The 18,803-nt window shown below is 48.1% G+C and overlaps 3 protein-coding genes across 3 annotated transcripts in view; 1 reads left to right on the plus strand and 2 right to left on the minus strand.

Moving 5' to 3' along the window:
• LOC138363693 (circumsporozoite protein-like) overlaps window positions 1–7,717 on the plus strand; it is a 10,426-nt gene extending 2,709 nt beyond the window's left edge. The window contains exon 3 of the mRNA XM_069323080.1: window positions 7,713–7,717. Within this exon, the coding sequence (XP_069179181.1) occupies window positions 7,713–7,717 (5 nt within the window). The remainder of the gene's footprint in view (window positions 1–7,712) is intronic.
• Window positions 7,718–8,022: 305 nt separating this feature from the next.
• On the minus strand, window positions 8,023–8,871 carry LOC138363694 (probable inactive protein kinase DDB_G0270444). Its single transcript, XM_069323081.1, has one exon. The coding sequence runs from the start codon at window positions 8,869–8,871 to the stop codon at window positions 8,023–8,025; it is 849 nt and encodes a 282-aa protein (XP_069179182.1).
• A 636-nt stretch (window positions 8,872–9,507) lies between these two features.
• Window positions 9,508–18,334, minus strand: LOC123753097 (streptococcal hemagglutinin-like). The gene is made up of 4 exons (XM_069323082.1): window positions 18,177–18,334; window positions 17,383–17,840; window positions 12,565–13,182; window positions 9,508–10,049 (listed from the first exon to the last, which is right to left on the minus strand). Exons 1-4 carry the CDS (start codon window positions 18,332–18,334, stop codon window positions 9,508–9,510), a joined length of 1,776 nt encoding a protein of 591 aa, XP_069179183.1.
• Window positions 18,335–18,803: the final 469 nt, after the last annotated feature.

Genomic DNA, 18,803 nt, shown 5'->3' on the forward strand with positions numbered 1-18,803 from the left:
GGAGGGGGGTGGGGTTGTGTGGGAGGGGGGTGGGGGTTGTGTGGGAGGGGGGTGGGGGTTGTGTGGGAGGGGGGTGGGGTTGTGTGGGAGGGGGGTGGGGTTGTGTGGGAGGGGGGTGGGGTTGTGTGGGAGGGGGGTGGGGTTGTGTGGGAGGGGGGTGGGGTTGTGTGGGAGGGTGGTGGGGTTGTGTGGGAGGGGGGTGGGGGTTGTGTGGGAGGGGGGTGGGGTTGTGTGGGAAGGGGGTGGGGGTTGTGTGGGAGGGGGGTGGGGGTTGTGTGGGAGGGGGTGGGGTTGTGTGGGAGGGGGGTGGGGTTGTGTGGGAGGGGGGTGGGGTTGTGTGGGAGGGGGGTGGGGGTTGTGTGGGAGGGGGGTGGGGGTTGTGTGGGAGGGGGTGGGGTTGTCTGGGAGGGGATGGGGTTGTCTGGGAGGGGATGGGTTGTGTGGGAGGTGGTGGGGTTGCCTGGGAGGGGGTGGGGTTGCCTGGGAGGGGGTGGGGGTTGTCTGGGAGAGGGTGGGGTTGCCTGGAAGGGGGTGGGGTTGCCTGGGAGAGGGTGGGGTTGCCTGGGAGGGGGTGGGGTTGTCTGGGAGGGGATGGGGTTGTGTGGGAGGGGGTGGGGTTGTCTGGGAGAGGGTGGGGGTTGTCTGGGAGAGGGTGGGGTTGCCTGGGAGGGGGTGGGGTTATGTGGGAGAGGGTGGGGGTTGTCTGGGAGAGGGTGGGGGTTGTCTGGGAGGGGGTGGGGTTGTCTGGGAGAGGGTGGGGGTTGTCTGGGAGAGGGTGGGGTTGCCTGGGAGGGGGTGGAGGTTGCCTGGGAGAGGGGGGGTTGTCTGGGAGGGGGTGGGGTTGTCTGGGAGGGGATGGTGTTGTGTGGGAGGGGGTGGGGTTTCTGGGAGGGGGGTGGGGTTGCCTGGGAGAGGGTGGGGTTGCCTGGGAGGGGGAGGGGTTGCCTGGGCGAGGCTGGGGGTTGCCTGGGAGGGGGTGGGTTTGCCTGGGAGGGGGTGGGGTTACCTGGGAGGGGGTGGGGTTGTCTGGGAGAGGCTGGGGGTTGCCTGGGAGGGGGAGGGGTTGCCTGGGAGGGGGGTGGGGTTGCCTGGGAGGGGGGGTGGGGTTGCCTGGGAGGGGGTGGGGGTTGCCTGGGAGGGGGAGGGGTTGCCTGGGAGGGGGGGTGGGGTTGCCTGGGAGGGGGGGTGGGGTTGCCTGGGAGGGGGGTGGGGTTGCCTGGGAGGGGGGGTGGGGTTGCCTGGGAGGGGGGTGGGGTTGCCTGGGAGGGGGGTGGGGTTGCCTTGTTGCCTGGGAGGGGGGTGGGGTTGCCTGGGAGGGGGGTGGGGTTGCCTGGGAGGGGGTGGGGTTGCCTGGGAGGGGGGTGGGGTTGCCTGGGAGGGGGGTGGGGGTTGGCAGATACCTGATGGTAGAGTGACCTGGTTTTGCATGCAGCTTTTCCTTTGTGGTGTTCCATGGCTTCTCCTCAACAGCTGCTTGGAGGGGTGAGAGGGGGGGGGGGGGGTGGAGGGGTTGGGGGAGGTTGGGGGAGGGGGTCGGGGCTGACCATGGCTGTGGTGGACCTTGTGAACATTTGAGGAGTCTCTCGTTGCTTTCGTGAAGCGATTCAGCATCACCATTGTCTTCACTATCACCACTGCTATGGCCACTTCTATCACCACAGACATCATCATCATCACCCTCCCCCACCACTATCACCACCACCATCTCACTATTGTTTAACAAGGTTATAAAATGTCAGAAATAAACTTTTAACAAATCTTCAAATGGTATCTTCAGTACCAACTTTCAAGCCTCCGCTCACAGGAACTTCAAAAATTACCATTTTCAATTTCTCCCGCGTAATTAACCTGCATTCTCGCCTCTAAACGAAATGAGAAAGTGGTAAGCGATTATGGCCGCGTGGCCCTTGGAAGGGATATGAGAGAGAATAGATGAAATATGAAGGGCAGGATAGGAGATGAAATACGTGGACAGGATAGGGGATGGGATTGAAGAAGAACTAAACTCTTCCCTGTCAGTAATATTTTGTCAATTCCTTAGCCCATCTTGTTGAACTGAATACCACTCAATGGTGTCTTAGGGTGGGGAGTCCAGGGACATGAGTTCGATCCCATTGCATGGTATTATAGATACATTCATTAGGATTTATTTTGAGGCTTCTAAGCTCTATTATTAATGTTTTCTAGATGTATATATTCATTGAATTTTTTTTCGTGAGATATTTTCCGTTTAAGGAATTTATTCTTGACTTTTCTTCAATGTCATTCTTCTTCTGCTCATTGGCAACTAAAATTAAATTTTTGTAGAGTTTAATTTCTTTAAAATAAAGACTCAAAATGTGCTAAAAAAAAAATGTGTAGGCGCACTTAAAGGATTAAGAACTCACACCAAACTTCGCATATTGAATGTTTATTTTCCTGTAGTGAGAAAAAAAGAAGCTTTTGGGGCGTAAATGGTGAACAGATGGCGAGTGTGTTTCAGGGGGGGGGGGGGGGGGGGGGGGGGAGGGGAGGGGGGGAGGGGAGGGGAGGGGAGGGGGGGGAGGGGAGGAGGGTAAATAGGCGTGGTGGGGGTGCCGCTTCTCTTGAGAGTGACGGTAGTGACATCCTTGGTGTGGGGTTGATGGGGGTTGTGGTTGATGGGGGGGGTATGGTTGATGGGGGGGGTGTGGTTGATGGGGGTTGTGGTTGATGGGGGTTGTGGTTGATGGGGGTTGTGGTTGATGGGGGTTGTTGTTGATGGGGGGTGTGGTTGATGGGGGTTGTGGTTGATGGGGGGTTGGTAGCCACTCAGGTGATGGTGTAGGAGACATAGGGAGGGGGGGAGGGGGGAGAATACCCCCCCTCCCTCCTTCCCCCCCACCACCCCCAACCACAGCGAAGGAATCCAACCAGTTTCCTGTGGTGGAAGGGGGGGGGGAGGTCATACAGCTTCACAAACACTCCCGTGCCCAGTCAATCCTCTTGCTCGTGTCAACAGTTCACACGGAATTAGTATGTTGTTAAGGACTCATTGTTGCTGATGAGTCAGACTCATTGTTGCTGATGAGTCAGACTCAGTGTTCCTGATGAGTCAGACTCAGTGTTGCTGATGAGTCTGACTCAGTGTTGCTGATGAGTCAGACTCAGTGTTGCTGATGAGTCAGACTCAGTGTTCCTGATGAGTCAGACTCAGTGTTGCTGATGAGTCAGACTCAGTGTTGCTGATGAGTCAGACTCATTGTCCCTGATGAGTCAGACTCAGTGTTGCTGATGAGTCAGACTCAGTGTTCCTGATGAGTCAGACTCAGTGTTGCTGATGAGTCAGACTCATTGTTCCTGATGAGTCAGACTCAGTGTTGCTGATGAGTCAGACTCATTGTTCCTGATGAGTCAGACTCAGTGTTCCTGATGAGTCAGACTCATTGTTCCTGATGAGTCAGACTCAGTGTTGCTGATGAGTCAGACTCAGTGTTGCTGATGAGTCAGACTCATTGTTGCTGATGAGTCAGCCTCAGTGTTGCTGATGAGTCAGCCTCAGTGTTGCTGATGAGTCAGACTCAGTGTTGCTGATGAGTCAGACTCATTGTTCCTGATGAGTCAGCCTCATTGTTGCTGATGAGTCAGCCTCATTGTTCCTGATGAGTCAGACTCAGTGTTGCTGATGAGTCAGACTCATTGTTCCTGATGAGTCAGACTCAGTGTTCCTGATGAGTCAGACTCATTGTTCCTGATGAGTCAGACTCAGTGTTCCTGATGAGTCAGACTCATTGTTCCTGATGAGTCAGACTCATTGTTCCTGATGAGTCAGACTCATTGTTGCTGATGAGTCAGACTCATTGTTGCTGATGAGTCTGACTCAGTGTTGCTGATGAGTCAGACTCAGTGTTGCTGATGAGTCAGACTCAGTAAGAGTGCTGTCTCCTGTGGCACAGTAGGCTGCGTACTTGACTCACAATCGATGATCTAGTTTCCGAGTAGGGCAGAAACTGTTGGGGGTGCCTTTCCTTTTCACCTGATGCCGCTATTCACCTAGCGGTACCCCGGGAGTTAGGCAACTGTTGTGGGCAGCATCCTGCAGGTAAGGTCAGTACTTTCTGTCCAAGGTGGACTGTTATTACCAAGAGTCCACCACTAAAAAAGTCATAGGGAATAAGAACAGATGAATACAAGAAGATGAGTAGGAGCAGATGAATACGAGAAGATGAATAAGAATTACTCAGCCTAGGTTAACTACTTCACCTAGAAATGCTCATTGCCAATTAACTAACTTACAGATATATACAAATGGGAAGAGTGTTTCACTTCGGGCTCGCCATAGCCCGTGCTACTTGGAACTTTTTGTCCCATGTAGCGAATCTTAAACAACAGGAAAGGAGGCACCAATTTGCATCCACTTTCATAATTGTTATGGAACAATCAGGTAGCAGAAGGTAGAGGAGATTGTACTGATTGGTGAGAGAAGGTAGGGGGTGATTGTACTGATTGGTGAGAGAAGGTAGGGGAGATTGTACTGATTGGTGAGACAAGGTAGGGGGATTGTACTGATTGGTGAGAGAAGGTAGGGGTGATTGTACTGATTGGTGAGAGAAGGTAGGGGGATTGTACTGATTGGTGAGAGAAGGTAGGGGGATTGTACTGATTGGTGAGAGAAGGTAGGGGTGATTGTACTGATTGGTGAGAGAAGGTAGGGGGATTGTACTGATTGGTGAGAGAAGGTAGGGGGATTGTACTGATTGGTGAGACAAGGTAGGGGGATTGTACTGATTGGCGAGAGAAGGTAGGGGTGATTGTACTGATTGGTGAGAGAAGGTAGGGGGATTGTACTGATTGGTGAGAGAAGGTAGGGGAGATTGTACTGATTGGTGAGAGAAGGTAGGGGATTGTACTGATTGGTGAGAGAATGTAGGGGTGATTGTACTGATTGGTGAGAGAAGGTAGGGGGATTGTACTGATTGGTGAGAGAAGGTAGGGGAGATTGTACTGATTGGTGAGAGAAGGTAGGGGAGATTGTACTGATTGGTGAGACAAGGTAGGGGGATTGTACTGATTGGTGACAGAAGGTAGGGGTGATTGTACTGATTGGTGAGACAAGGTAGGGGGATTGTACTGATTGGTGACAGAAGGTAGGGGTGATTGTACTGATTGGTGAGAGAAGGTAGGGGTGATTGTACTGATTGGTGAGAGAAGGTAGGGGATTGTACTGATTGGTGAGAGAAGGTAGGGGAGATTGTACTGATTGGTGAGAGAAGGTAGGGGAGATTGTACTGATTGGTGAGACAAGGTAGGGGGATTGTACTGATTGGTGACAGAAGGTAGGGGTGATTGTACTGATTGGTGAAAGAAGGTAGGGGGATTGTACTGATTGGTGAGAGAAGGTAGGGGGATTGTACTGATTGGTGAGACAAGGTAGGGGGATTGTACTGATTGGTGAGAGAAGGTAGGGGAGATTGTACTGATTGTTGAGAGAGTTTGTGGGAGGGAGAGCGAGAGGATTAGAGGACAGGGTGTAGGTGCCGGCTAGGATAGTGTGATTGATAAGAACACAATCCCCCATCCAGTAGGACACGATTGTAGGCTCCAAAACAATCATTAGTAAGCATTCAAGAGCGGGCTTCTAGAACCCCCTGTGAGCAGGAATTCCTAATTCCTAATCTTAAGCTTTTGAAAAGAAAGATTGACTAAAGTGACTATAGAAACTTTGTAACCCAACCAACCCCCCTAACCTATCGGGGGCCAATGCATAGAAAACGTACCTATGGTGCTTCAAATTATACCAACGCGTCGTATTTTAAACGTTTTGGTCGAATCCGTAGCATATACGACACACATCTGAGGTCACATATGTGGCTCTAACACACACCAGTCAGAGGACACACATGTGACTAACATACACCAGTCAGAAGTCACACATGTGACTAACACACACCACTCAGAGGTCACACATGTGACTAACACACATCACTCAGAGATCACACATGTGACTAACACACACCACTTCAGAGGTCACACATGTGACTAACACACCAGTCAGAGGTCACACATGTGACTAACACACACCAGTTCAGAGGTCACACATGTGACTAACACACCAGTCAGAGGTCACACATGTGACTAACACACCAGTCAGAGGTCACACATGTGACTAACACACATCACTCAGAGATCACACATGTGACTAACACACCAGTCAGAGGTCACACATGTGACTAACACACCAGTCAGAGGTCACACATGTGACTAACACACACCAGTTCAGAGGTCACACATGTGACTAACACACACCAGTTCAGAGGTCACACATGTGACTAACACACCAGTCAGAGGCCACACATGTGACTAACACACACCAGAGGTCACACATGTGACTAACACACCAGTCAGAGGCCACACATGTGACACACACACACCAGTCAGAGATCACACATGTGACACACACACACCAGTCAGAGATCACACATGTGACACACACACACACCAATCAGAGGTCACACATGTGACTAACACACCAGTCAGAGGTCACACATGTGACTAACACACCAGAGGTCACACATATGACTAACACACACCAGTTCAGAGGTCACACATGTGACTAACACACCAGTCAGAGGTCACACATGTGACTAACACACACCAGTCAGAGATCACACATGTGACACACACACACACCAGTCAGAGGTCACACATGTGACACACACACACACCAGTCAGAGGTCACACATGTGACACACACACACCAGTCAGAGGTCACACATGTGACACACACACACCAGACAGAGGTCACACATGTGACACACACACACCAGTCAGAGGTCACACATGTGACACACACACACCAGTCAGAGATCACACATGTGACACACACACACCAGTCAGAGATCACACATGTGACACACACACACGCCAGTCAGAGGCCACACATGTGACTAACACACCAGTCAGAGATCACACATGTGACACACACACACACCAGTCAGAGATCACACATGTGACACACACACACACCAGTCAGAGATCACACATGTGACACACACACACCAGTCAGAGGCCACACATGTGACTAACACACCAGTCAGAGATCACACATGTGACACACACACACACCAATCAGAGATCACACATGTGACACACACACACACCAGTCAGAGATCACACATGTGTCACACACACACACCAGTCAGAGATCACACATGTGACTAACACACACACCAGTCAGAGATCACACATGTGACACACACACACCAGTCAGAGGCCACACATGTGACACACACACACCAGTCAGAGATCACACATGTGACACACACACACCAGTCAGAGATCACACATGTGACACACACACACACCAGCCAGAGGTCACTATACACCCCATCGCCCACACCCGCATACAATGTGAATACATTAACCTAACAAGGCATACATATACATATATATCCGGATAAGACACCATTGTTTATGGTAATCATCATTTAAACGAACCAATTCGGCATTTTACCAAAATCCAGCCAATTTTCAACAATTTTAGACTCTAATATTTTTATGAATCTGGGCGCCGAATATTATATAATTTCATATAAGAGATTATAGGAAGTAATATTTCCTTGTCATATATACATTTTATTGACTAATTTGTATACTATTGTTGAAATTATATGTGTTTGTTTGTGTTTGTTGCCTCTAAGGATTGCAGTGTATCACATGGCAAACAAATACTTTTGTGTTTGTTTGTGTTTTAGCTTAAATTGGTATATTGTATACCTTTGTTGATTACCTTTGGGACGAGGAGGTTGATATTGTCTACCCCCTGGGGGGGTGAACAGGCTCATCAGGGGGAAGGAGGTGCTGCACCACCCCCCCCCCCCACCACCCTTATCCCAGACAGCAAAGGAAAACAGTGAATTAATGCTGAGAATACATTATTATTTAAGGTCAAAGGTCAGGCACTATAAACGAAGGTGTTTGGGCTCGTTTTCTCATCTTTATCCACACTTTAGTATCTACGTATTTGTTCCTTGATTTGTTCCTTGTTCCTGACTTTCTTCCCTTTCATTGTTCCATTATTTTAGTATTTGTTACTTTAATTGGTTCTTGATTTGCGTCTTTTAACTGTTCCTTGATTTGTTCCATTAAGTGTTCCTTGATTTGTTCCATTAATTGTTTCTTGATTTGTTCTTTTAATTGTTCCTTGATTTGTTCCATTAATTGTTCCTTGATTTGTTCCATTAATTGTTCCTTGATTTGTTCCATTAATTGTTCCTTGATTTGTTCCATTAATTGTTCCTTGATTTGTTCCATTAATTGTTCCTTGATTTGTTCCATTAATTGTTCCTTGATTTGTTCCATTAATTGTTCCTTGATTTGTTCCATTATTTGTTCCTTGATTTGTTCCATTAATTGTTCCTTGATTTGTTCCATTAATTGTTCCTTGATTTGTTCCATTAATTGTTCCTTGATTTGTTCCATTAATTGTTCCTTGATTTGTTCCATTAATTGTTCCTTGATTTGTTCCATTAATTGTTCCTTGATTTGTTCCATTAATTGTTCCTTGATTTGTTCCATTAATTGTTCCTTGATTTGTTCCATTAATTGTTCCTTGATTTGTTCCATTAATTGTTCCTTGATTTGTTCCATTAATTGTTCCTTGATTTGTTCCATTAATTGTTCCTTGATTTGTTCCATTAATTGTTCCTTGATTTGTTCCATTAATTGTTCCTTGATTTGTTCCATTAATTGTTCCTTGATTTGTTCCATTAATTGTTCCTTGATTTGTTCCATTAATTGTTCCTTGATTTGTTCCATTAATTGTTCCTTGATTTGTTCCATTAATTGTTCCTTGATTTGTTCCATTAATTGTTCCTTGATTTGTTCCATTAATTGTTCCTTGATTTGTTCCATTAATTGTTCCTAGATTTGTTCAATTAATTGTTCCTTGATTTGTTCCATTAAGTGTTCCTTGATTTATTTGTTCTCTCTTGAAAACAATTCGTTTATATATAACATTCATCTGAAGCTTGACTCTTGCTAGCTAGACTCTTGCTAGCTAGACTCTTGCTAGCTTGACTCTTGCTAGCTTGACTCTTGCTAGCCAGACTCTTGCTAGCTAGGCTCTTGCTAGCTAGACTCTTGCTAGCTAGACTCTTGCTAGCTAGACTCTTGCTAGCTAGACTCTTGCTAGCTAGACTCTTGCTAGCCAGACTCTTGCTATCTAGACTCTTGCTAGCTTGACTCTTGCTAGCTAGACTCTTGCTAGCTGGACTCTTGCTAGCCAGACTCTTGCTAGCTAGACTCTTGCTAGCTTGACTCTTGCTAGCCAGACTCTTGCTAGCTAGACTCTTGCTAGCTAGACTCTTGCTAGCTAGACTCTTGCTAGCTAGACTCTTGCTAGCCAGACTCTTGCTAGCTAGACTCTTGCTAGCTGAACTCTTGCTAGCTTGACTCTTGCTAGCTTGACTCTTGCTAGCTTGACTCTTGCTAGCTTGACTCTTGCTAGCTTGACTCTTGCTAGCTAGACTCTTGCTAGCCAGACTCTTGCTAGCTAGACTTGCTAGCCAGACTCTTGCTAGCTAGACTCTTGCTAGCTTGACTCTTGCTAGCTAGACTCTTGCTAGCTAGACTCTTGCTAGCTTGACTCTTGCTAGCTTGACTCTTGCTAGCCAGACTCTTGCTAGCCAGACTCTTGCTAGCCAGACTCTTGCTAGCTAGACTCTTGCTAGCCAGACTCTTGCTAGCTAGACTCTTGCTAGCTGGACTCTTGCTAGCCAGACTCTTGCTAGCTAGACTCTTGCTAGCTGGACTCTCTCTAGCCAGACTCTTGCTAGCTAGACTCTTGCTAGCTTGACTCTTACTAGTCAGACTCTTGCTAGCTAGACTCTTGCTAGCTAGACTCTTGCTAGCTAGACTCTTGCTAGCTAGACTCTCGCTAGCCAGACTCTTGCTAGCTAGACTCTTGCTAGCTGGACTCTTGCTAGCTTGACTCTTGCTAGCTTGACTCTTGCTAGCTTGACTCTTGCTAGCTAGACTCTTGCTAGCCAGACTCTTGCTAGCTAGACTCTTGCTAGCCAGACTCTTGCTAGCTAGACTCTTGCTAGCTTGACTCTTGCTAGCTAGACTCTTGCTAGCTTGACTCTTGCTAGCTAGACTCTTGCTAGCCAGACTCTTGCTAGCTACTCTTGCAAGCTAGACTCTTGCTAGCCAGACTCTTGCTAGCTAGACTCTTGCTAGCTTGACTCTTGCTAGCCAGACTCTTGCTAGCTAGACTCTTGCTAGCTTGACTCTTGCTAGCCAGACTCTTGCTAGCTAGACTCTTGCTAGCTAGACTCTTGCTAGCTTGACTCTTGCTAGCTTGACTCTTGCTAGCCAGACTCTTGCTAGCCAGACTCTTGCTAGCTAGACTCTTGCTAGCTAGACTCTTGCTAGCTAGACTCTTGCTAGCTGGACTCTTGCTAGCCAGACTCTTGCTAGCTAGACTCTTGCTAGCTGGACTCTTGCTAGCCAGACTCTTGCTAGCTTGACTCTTGCTAGCTAGACTCTTGCTAGCCAGACTCTTGCTAGCTAGACTCTTGCTAGCTTGACTCTTGCTAGCTAGACTCTTGCTTGCTTGACTCTTGCTAGCTAGACTCTTGCTAGCTTGACTCTTGCTAGCTAGACTCTTGCTAGCCAGACTCTTGCTAGCTAGACTCTTGCTAGCTTGACTCTTGCTAGCTAGACTCTTGCTAGCTAGACTCTTGCTAGCCAGACTCTTGCTAGCTGGACTCCTGCTAGCCAGACTCTTGCTAGCCAGACTCTTGCTAGCCAGACTCTTGCTAGCTTGACTCTTGCTAGCTACACTCTTGCTAGCTAGACTCTTGCTAGCTTGACTCTTGCTAGCCAGACTCTTGCTAGCCAGACTCTTGCTAGCTAGACTCTTGCTAGCCAGACTCTTGCTAGCTAGACTCTTGCTAGCTGGACTCTTGCTAGCCAGACTCTTGCTAGCTAGACTCTTGCTAGCTGGACTCTCTCTAGCCAGACTCTTGCTAGCTAGACTCTTGCTAGCTTGACTCTTGCTAGCCAGACTCTTGCTAGCTAGACTCTTGCTAGCTGGACTCTTGCTAGCTTGACTCTTGCTAGCTTGACTCTTGCTAGCTTGACTCTTGCTAGCTAGACTCTTGCTAGCCAGACTCTTGCTAGCTAGACTCTTGCTAGCCAGACTCTTGCTAGCTAGACTCTTGCTAGCTTGACTCTTGCTAGCTAGACTCTTGCTAGCTAGACTCTTGCTAGCTAGACTCTTGCTAGCTAGACTCTTGCTAGCTTGACTCTTGCTAGCCAGACTCTTGCTAGCCAGACTCTTGCAAGCTAGACTCTTGCTAGCTAGACTCTTGCTAGCTTGACTCTTGCTAGCTAGACTCTTGCTTGCTTGACTCTTGCTAGCTAGACTCTTGCTAGCTAGACTCTTGCTAGCTTGACTCTTGCTAGCTAGACTCTTGCTAGCCAGACTCTTGCTAGCTAGACTCTTGCTAGCTTGACTCTTGCTAGCTAGACTCTTGCTAGCTAGACTCTTGCTAGCCAGACTCTTGCTAGCTGGACTCCTGCTAGCCAGACTCTTGCTAGCTAGACTCTTGCTAGCTAGACTCTTGCTAGTCAGACTCTTGCTAGCTAGACCCTTGCTAGCTTGACTCTTGCTAGCCAGACTCTTGCTAGCCAGTCTCTTGCTAGCTTGACTCTTGCTAGCTACACTCTTGCTAGCTAGACTCTTGCTAGCTAGACTCTTGCTAGCTAGACTCTTGCTAGCCAGACTCTTGCTAGCTAGACTCTTGCTAGCTAGACTCTTGCTAGCCAGCCTCTTGCTAGCCAGACTCTTGCTAGCTAGACTCTTGCTAGCTAGACTCTTGCTAGCCAGACTCTTGCTAGCTAGACTCTTGCTAGCCAGACTCTTGCTAGCCAGACTCTTGCTAGCTTGACTCTTGCTAGCTACACTCTTGCTAGCTACATTCTTGCTAGCTAGACTCTTGCTAGCTAGACTCTTGCTAGCTAGACTCTTGCTAGCCAGACTCTTGCTAGCTACACTCTTGCTAGCTAGACTCTTGCTAGCTGCACTCTTGCTAGCTAGACTCATGCTAGCCAGACTCTTGCTAGCCAGACTCTTGCTAGCCAGACTCTTGCTAGCTAGACTCTTGCTAGCTACACTCTTGCTAGCTAGACTCTTGCTAGCTACACTCTTGCTAGCTAGACTCTTGCTAGCCAGACTCTTGCTAGCTTGACTCTTGCTAGCTACACTCTTGCTAGCTAGACTCTTGCTAGCCAGACTCTTGCTAGCTAGACTCTTGCTAGCTACACTCTTGCTAGCTAGACTCTTGCTAGCTAGACTCTTGCTAGCCAGATTCTTGCTAGCTAGACTCTTGCTAGCCAGACTCTTGCTAGCCAGACTCTTGCTAGCTTGACTCTTGCTAGCTACACTCTTGCTAGCTTGACTCTTGCTAGCTACACTCTTGCTAGCTAGACTCTTGCTAGCCAGACTCTTGCTAGCCAGACTCTTGCTAGCTTGACTCTTGCTAGCTACACTCTTGCTAGCTAGACTCTTGCTAGCCAGACTCTTGCTAGCTTGACTCTTGCTAGCTAGACTCTTGCTAGCTAGACTCTTGCTAGCCAGACTCTTGCTAGCTAGACTCTTGCTAGCTGGACTCTTGCTAGCTTGACTCTTGCTAGCTTGACTCTTGCTAGCTAGACTCTTGCTAGCTAGACTCTTGCTAGCTGGACTCTTGCTAGCCAGACTCTTGCTAGCCAGACTCTTGCTAGCTTGACTCTTGCTAGCTACACTTTTGCTAGCTTGACTCTTGCTAGCTAGACTCTTGCTAGCTAGACTCTTGCTAGCTAGACTCTTGCTAGCCAGACTCTTGCTAGCTTGACTCTTGCTAGCTACACTCTTGCTAGCTACACTCTTGCTAGCTAGACTCTTGCTAGCTAGACTCTTGCTAGCTAGACTCTTGCTAGCCAGACTCTTGCTAGCTTGACTCTTGCTAGCTACACTCTTGCTAGCTACACTCTTGCTAGCTAGACTCTTGCTAGCTTGACTCTTGCTAGCTTGACTCTTGCTAGCTAGACTCTTGCTAGCTAGACTCTTGCTAGCTTGACTCTTGCTAGCTTGACTCTTGCTAGCCAGACTCTTGCTAGCTAGGCTCTTGCTAGCTAGACTCTTGCTAGCTAGACTCTTGCTAGCTAGACTCTTGCTAGCTAGACTCTTGCTAGCTAGACTCTTGCTAGCCAGACTCTTGCTATCTAGACTCTTGCTAGCTTGACTCTTGCTAGCTAGACTCTTGCTAGCTGGACTCTTGCTAGCCAGACTCTTGCTAGCTAGACTCTTGCTAGCTTGACTCTTGCTAGCCAGACTCTTGCTAGCTAGACTCTTGCTAGCTAGACTCTTGCTAGCTAGACTCTTGCTAGCTAGACTCTTGCTAGCCAGACTCTTGCTAGCTAGACTCTTGCTAGCTGAACTCTTGCTAGCTTGACTCTTGCTAGCTTGACTCTTGCTAGCTTGACTCTTGCTAGCTTGACTCTTGCTAGCTTGACTCTTGATAGCTAGACTCTTGCTAGCCAGACTCTTGCTAGCTAGACTTGCTAGCCAGACTCTTGCTAGCTAGACTCTTGCTAGCTTGACTCTTGCTAGCTAGACTCTTGCTAGCTAGACTCTTGCTAGCTTGACTCTTGCTAGCTTGACTCTTGCTAGCCAGACTCTTGCTAGCCAGACTCTTGCTAGCCTAGACTCTTGCTAGCTAGACTCTTGCTAGCCAGACTCTTGCTAGCTAGACTCTTGCTAGCTGGACTCTTGCTAGCCAGACTCTTGCTAGCTAGACTCTTGCTAGCTGGACTCTCTGCTAGCCAGACTCTTGCTAGCTAGACTCTTGCTAGCTTGACTCTTACTAGCCAGACTCTTGCTAGCTAGACTCTTGCTAGCTAGACTCTTGCTAGCTAGACTCTTGCTAGCTAGACTCTTCGCTAGCCAGACTCTTGCTAGCTAGACTCTTGCTAGCTGGACTCTTGCTAGCTTGACTCTTGCTAGCTTAGACTCTTGCTAGCTTGACTCTTGCTAGCTAGACTCTTGCTAGCCAGACTCTTGCTAGCTAGACTCTTGCTAGCCAGACTCTTGCTAGCTAGACTCTTGCTAGCTTGACTCTTGCTAGCTAGACTCTTGCTAGCTTGACTCTTGCTAGACTCTTGCTAGCTTGACTCTTGCTAGCTAGACTCTTGCTAGCTTGACTCTTGCTAGCTTGACTCTTGCTAGCCAGACTCTTGCTAGCCTAGACTCTTGCTAGCCAGACTCTTGCTAGCTAGACTCTTGCTAGCCTAGACTCTTGCTAGCCTAGACTCTTGCTAGCTGGACTCTTGCTAGCTAGACTCTTGCTAGCTAGACTCTTGCTAGCTAGACTCTTGCTAGCTTAGACTCTTGCTAGCTGGACTCTTGCTAGCTAGACTCCTTGCTAGCTTGACTCTTGCTAGCTAGACTCTGCTAGCTAGACTCTTGCTAGCTAGACTCTTGCTAGCCTAGACTCTTGCTAGCTAGACTCTTGCTAGCTAGACTCTTGCTAGCCAGACTCTTGCTAGCTAGACTCTTGCTAGCTAGGACTCTTGCTAGCCTAGACTCTTGCTAGCTAGACTCTTGCTAGCTTGACTCTTGCTAGCTAGACTCTTGCTAGCCTAGACTCTTGCTAGCTAGACTCTTGCTAGCTAGACTCTTGCTAGCTAGACTCTTGCTAGCTGGACTCTTGCTAGCCTAGACTCTTGCTAGCTAGACTCTTGCTAGCTGACTCTTGCTAGCCAGACTCTTGCTAGCTAACTCTTGCTAGCTAGACTCTTGCTAGCCAGACTCTTGCTAGCTAGACTTAACTCTTGCTAGCTAGACTCTTGCTAGCTAGACTCTTGCTTAGCTAGACTCTTGCTAGCTAGACTCTTGCTAGCTTAGACTCTTGCTAGCCTAGACTCTTGCTAGCTAGACTCTTGCTAGCTAGACTCTTGCTAGCTAGACTCTTGCTAGCTGACTCTTGCTAGCTAGACTCTTGCTAGCTAGACTCTTGCTAGCTTAGACTCTTGCTAGCCAGACTCTTGCTAGCTAGACTCTTGCTAGCTAGACTCTTGCTAGCCAGACTCTTGCTAGCTAGACTCTTGCTAGCTAGACTCTTGCTAGCTAGACTCTTGCTAGCTTGACTCTTGCTAGCTTAGACTCTTGCTAGCTAGACTCTTGCTAGCTAGACTCTTGCTAGCTAGACTCTTGCTAGCCTAGACTCTTGCTAGCTAGACTCTTGCTAGCCAGACTCTTGCTAGCTAGACTCTTGCTAGCTGGACTCTTGCTAGCCAGACTCTTGCTAGCTAGACTCTTGCTAGCTGGACTCTTGCTAGCCAGACTCTTGCTAGCTAGACTCTTGCTAGCTAGACTCTTGCTAGCCAGACTCTTGCTAGCTAGACTCTTGCTAGCTAGACTCTTGCTAGCTAGACTCTTGCTAGCTAGACTCTTGCTAGCCAGACTCTTGCTAGCTAGACTCTTGCTAGCTGGACTCTTGCTAGCTTGACTCTTGCTAGCTTGACTCTTGCTAGCTTGACTCTTGCTAGCTAGACTCTTGCTAGCCAGACTCTTGCTAGCTAGACTCTTGCTAGCCAGACTCTTGCTAGCTAGACTCTTGCTAGCTTGACTCTTGCTAGCTAGACTCTTGCTAGCTAGACTCTTGCTAGCTAGACTCTTGCTAGCTAGACTCTTGCTAGCTTGACTCTTGCTAGCCAGACTCTTGCTAGCCAGACTCTTGCTAGCTAGACTCTTGCTAGCTAGACTCTTGCTAGCTAGACTCTTGCTAGCTGGACTCTTGCTAGCCAGACTCTTGCTAGCTAGACTCTTGCTAGCTGGACTCTTGCTAGCCAGACTCTTGCTAGCTTGACTCTTGCTAGCTAGACTCTTGCTAGCCAGACTCTTGCTAGCTAGACTCTTGCTAGCTAGACTCTTGCTAGCTAGACTCTTGCTTAGCTTGACTCTTGCTAGCTAGACTCTTGCTAGCTAGACTCTTGCTAGCTAGACTCTTGCTAGCTAGACTCTTGCTAGCCAGACTCTTGCTAGCTAGACTCTTGCTAGCTAGACTCTTGCTAGCTAGACTCTTGCTAGCTGACTCTTGCTAGCTAGACTCTTGCTAGCTAGACTCTTGCTAGCTAGACTCTTGCTAGCCAGACTCTTGCTAGCTAGACTCTTGCTAGCTAGACTCTTGCTAGCCAGACTCTTGCTAGCTAGACTCTTGCTAGCTTGACTCTTGCTAGCCAGACTCTTGCTAGCTAGACTCTTGCTAGCTTAGACTCTTGCTAGCTAGACTCTTGCTAGCTTAGACTCTTGCTAGCTAGACTCTTGCTAGCCTAGACTCTTGCTAGCTAGACTCTTGCTAGCTTAGACTCTTGCTAGCTAGACTCTTGCTAGCTAGACTCTTGCTAGCCTAGACTCTTGCTAGCTAGACTCTTGCTAGCTGGACTCTTGCTAGCCAGACTCTTGCTAGCTAGACTCTTGCTAGCTAGACTCTTGCTAGCCAGACTCTTGCTAGCTAGACTCTTGCTAGCTAGACTCTTGCTAGCCAGACTCTTGCTAGCTTGACTCTTGCTAGCTACACTCTTGCTAGCTACACTCTTGCTAGCTACACTCTTGCTAGCTAGACTCTTGCTAGCTAGACTCTTGCTAGCCAGACTCTTGCTAGCTACACTCTTGCTAGCTAGACTCTTGCTAGCTACACTCTTGCTAGCTAGACTCATGCTAGCCAGACTCTTGCTAGCCAGACTCTTGCTAGCCAGACTCTTGCTAGCTAGACTCTTGCTAGCTACACTCTTGCTAGCTAGACTCTTGCTAGCTACACTCTTGCTAGCTAGACTCTTGCTAGCCAGACTCTTGCTAGCTTGACTCTTGCTAGCTACACTCTTGCTAGCTAGACTCTTGCTAGCCAGACTCTTGCTAGCTAGACTCTTGCTAGCTACACTCTTGCTAGCTAGACTCTTGCTAGCTAGACTCTTGCTAGCCAGATTCTTGCTAGCTAGACTCTTGCTAGCCAGACTCTTGCTAGCCAGACTCTTGCTAGCTTGACTCTTGCTAGCTACACTCTTGCTAGCTTGACTCTTGCTAGCTACACTCTTGCTAGCTAGACTCTTGCTAGCCAGACTCTTGCTAGCCAGACTCTTGCTAGCTTGACTCTTGCTAGCTAGACTCTTGCTAGCTAGACTCTTGCTAGCCAGACTCTTGCTAGCTTGACTCTTGCTAGCTAGACTCTTGCTAGCTAGACTCTTGCTAGCCAGACTCTTGCTAGCTAGACTCTTGCTAGCTGGACTCTTGCTAGCTTGACTCTTGCTAGCTTGACTCTTGCTAGCTAGACTCTTGCTAGCTAGACTCTTGCTAGCTGGACTCTTGCTAGCCAGACTTGCTAGCCAGACTCTTGCTAGCTTGACTCTTGCTAGCTACACTTTTGCTAGCTTGACTCTTGCTAGCTAGACTCTTGCTAGCTAGACTCTTGCTAGCTAGACTCTTGCTAGCCAGACTCTTGCTAGCTTGACTCTTGCTAGCTACACTCTTGCTAGCTACACTCTTGCTAGCTAGACTCTTGCTAGCTAGACTCTTGCTAGCTAGACTCTTGCTAGCCAGACTCTTGCTAGCTTGACTCTTGCTAGCTACACTCTTGCTAGCTACACTCTTGCTAGCCAGACTCTTGCTAGCCAGACTCTTGCTAGCCAGACTCTTGCTAGCCAGACTCTTGCTAGCTACACTCTTGCTAGCTAGACTCTTGCTAGCTAGACTCTTGCTAGCTAGACTCTTGCTAGCTAGACTCTTGCTAGCCAGACTCTTACTAGCTTGACTCTTGCTAGCTACACTCTTGCTAGCTAGACTGTCCCATTCAGTAGAGCAATATATATATATAATAAGCTTTCGATAAAGTACCACACGAAATATATCGTTAAGCGAAGCTACATTATACTGTATAAGATTTACACCTATGGATTTAGGACCGTCTTGTCCTGAGATAAGAGTAGCGAGGAGTCCTCAGTGGTCAAGCATCTGAGTGGTTGATGGAGAACGTTTGCGATGCCTCAAACAGTAATCCCCTGGGCTAATCCTGTTCAGTTTTAAAATAAGGATTTAGAGGCGTGTTGATGTCCAGTAAGTATATCTGTAAAGTAGAATGACTATCAAGAGGTTGAAGGTTCAGAAACTTGAGACTAACTTCACCAAATGTTTAACATTAATTACTGCCGGGTATGTGCCCAACATGTGCGGGGTCGGAGTTGGTTTCAATGAAATGATTACCACTTGACATGGTGCCTTCCATCTGCGGCAGAGAAGGCATGTGTTGTCATACGATGAGACGCCATAAATTCCCATTTAGACCCATATGTATACTATACACATAGAGGTGTATACCCTGCTTCTCAGTGTATATATATACACTGAGAGTATACTTTAGTCCTGGACTATGTTCAGGATTAAAGTATACTTGCTGGTTGGTCAGTAAGGTGTTGTGGTGACCTTAATAACCCTCCAGAGGTTGATAGGTCTTAAGTCCAACACCAAACTTGCTGGTTGGTCAGTAAGGTGTTGTGGTGGCCTTAATAACCCTCCAGAGGTTGATAGGTCTTAAGTCCAACACCAAACTTGCTGGTTGGTCAGTAAGGTGTTGTGGTGGCCTTAATAACCCTCCAGAGGTTGATAGGTCTTAAGTCCAACACCAAACTTGCTGGTTGGTCAGTAAGGTGTTGTGGTGGCCTTAATAACCCTCCAGAGGTTGATAGGTCTTAAGTCCAACACCAAACTTGCTGGTTGGTCAGTAAGGTGTTGTGGTGGTCTTAATAAC

This window comes from Procambarus clarkii, chromosome 11 (assembly GCF_040958095.1).
Source record: "Procambarus clarkii isolate CNS0578487 chromosome 11, FALCON_Pclarkii_2.0, whole genome shotgun sequence".
Classification (NCBI taxonomy): Eukaryota; Metazoa; Arthropoda; class Malacostraca; order Decapoda; family Cambaridae; genus Procambarus; species Procambarus clarkii.

What these genes read in the sequence shown, in the direction of transcription:
- LOC138363694 (XM_069323081.1), bottom strand. Translation starts at nt 8,871, where the DNA reads ATGGAACAAATCAAGGAACAATTAATGGAACAAATCAAGGAACAATTA.
- LOC123753097 (XM_069323082.1), bottom strand. Translation starts at nt 18,334, where the DNA reads ATGGGAATTTATGGCGTCTCATCGTATGACAACACATGCCTTCTCTGC. An exon ending in AATGTTAAACATTTGGTGAA is followed by an intron (nt 17,841 to 18,176) that starts GTTAGTCTCAAG and finishes TGAATGGGACAG; the next exon opens with TCTAGCTAGCAAGAGTGTAG. An exon ending in AGCTAGCAAGAGTCTAGCTA is followed by an intron (nt 10,050 to 12,564) that starts GCAAGAGTCAAG and finishes GCAAGAGTCTAG; the next exon opens with CTAGCAAGAGTCTGGCTAGC.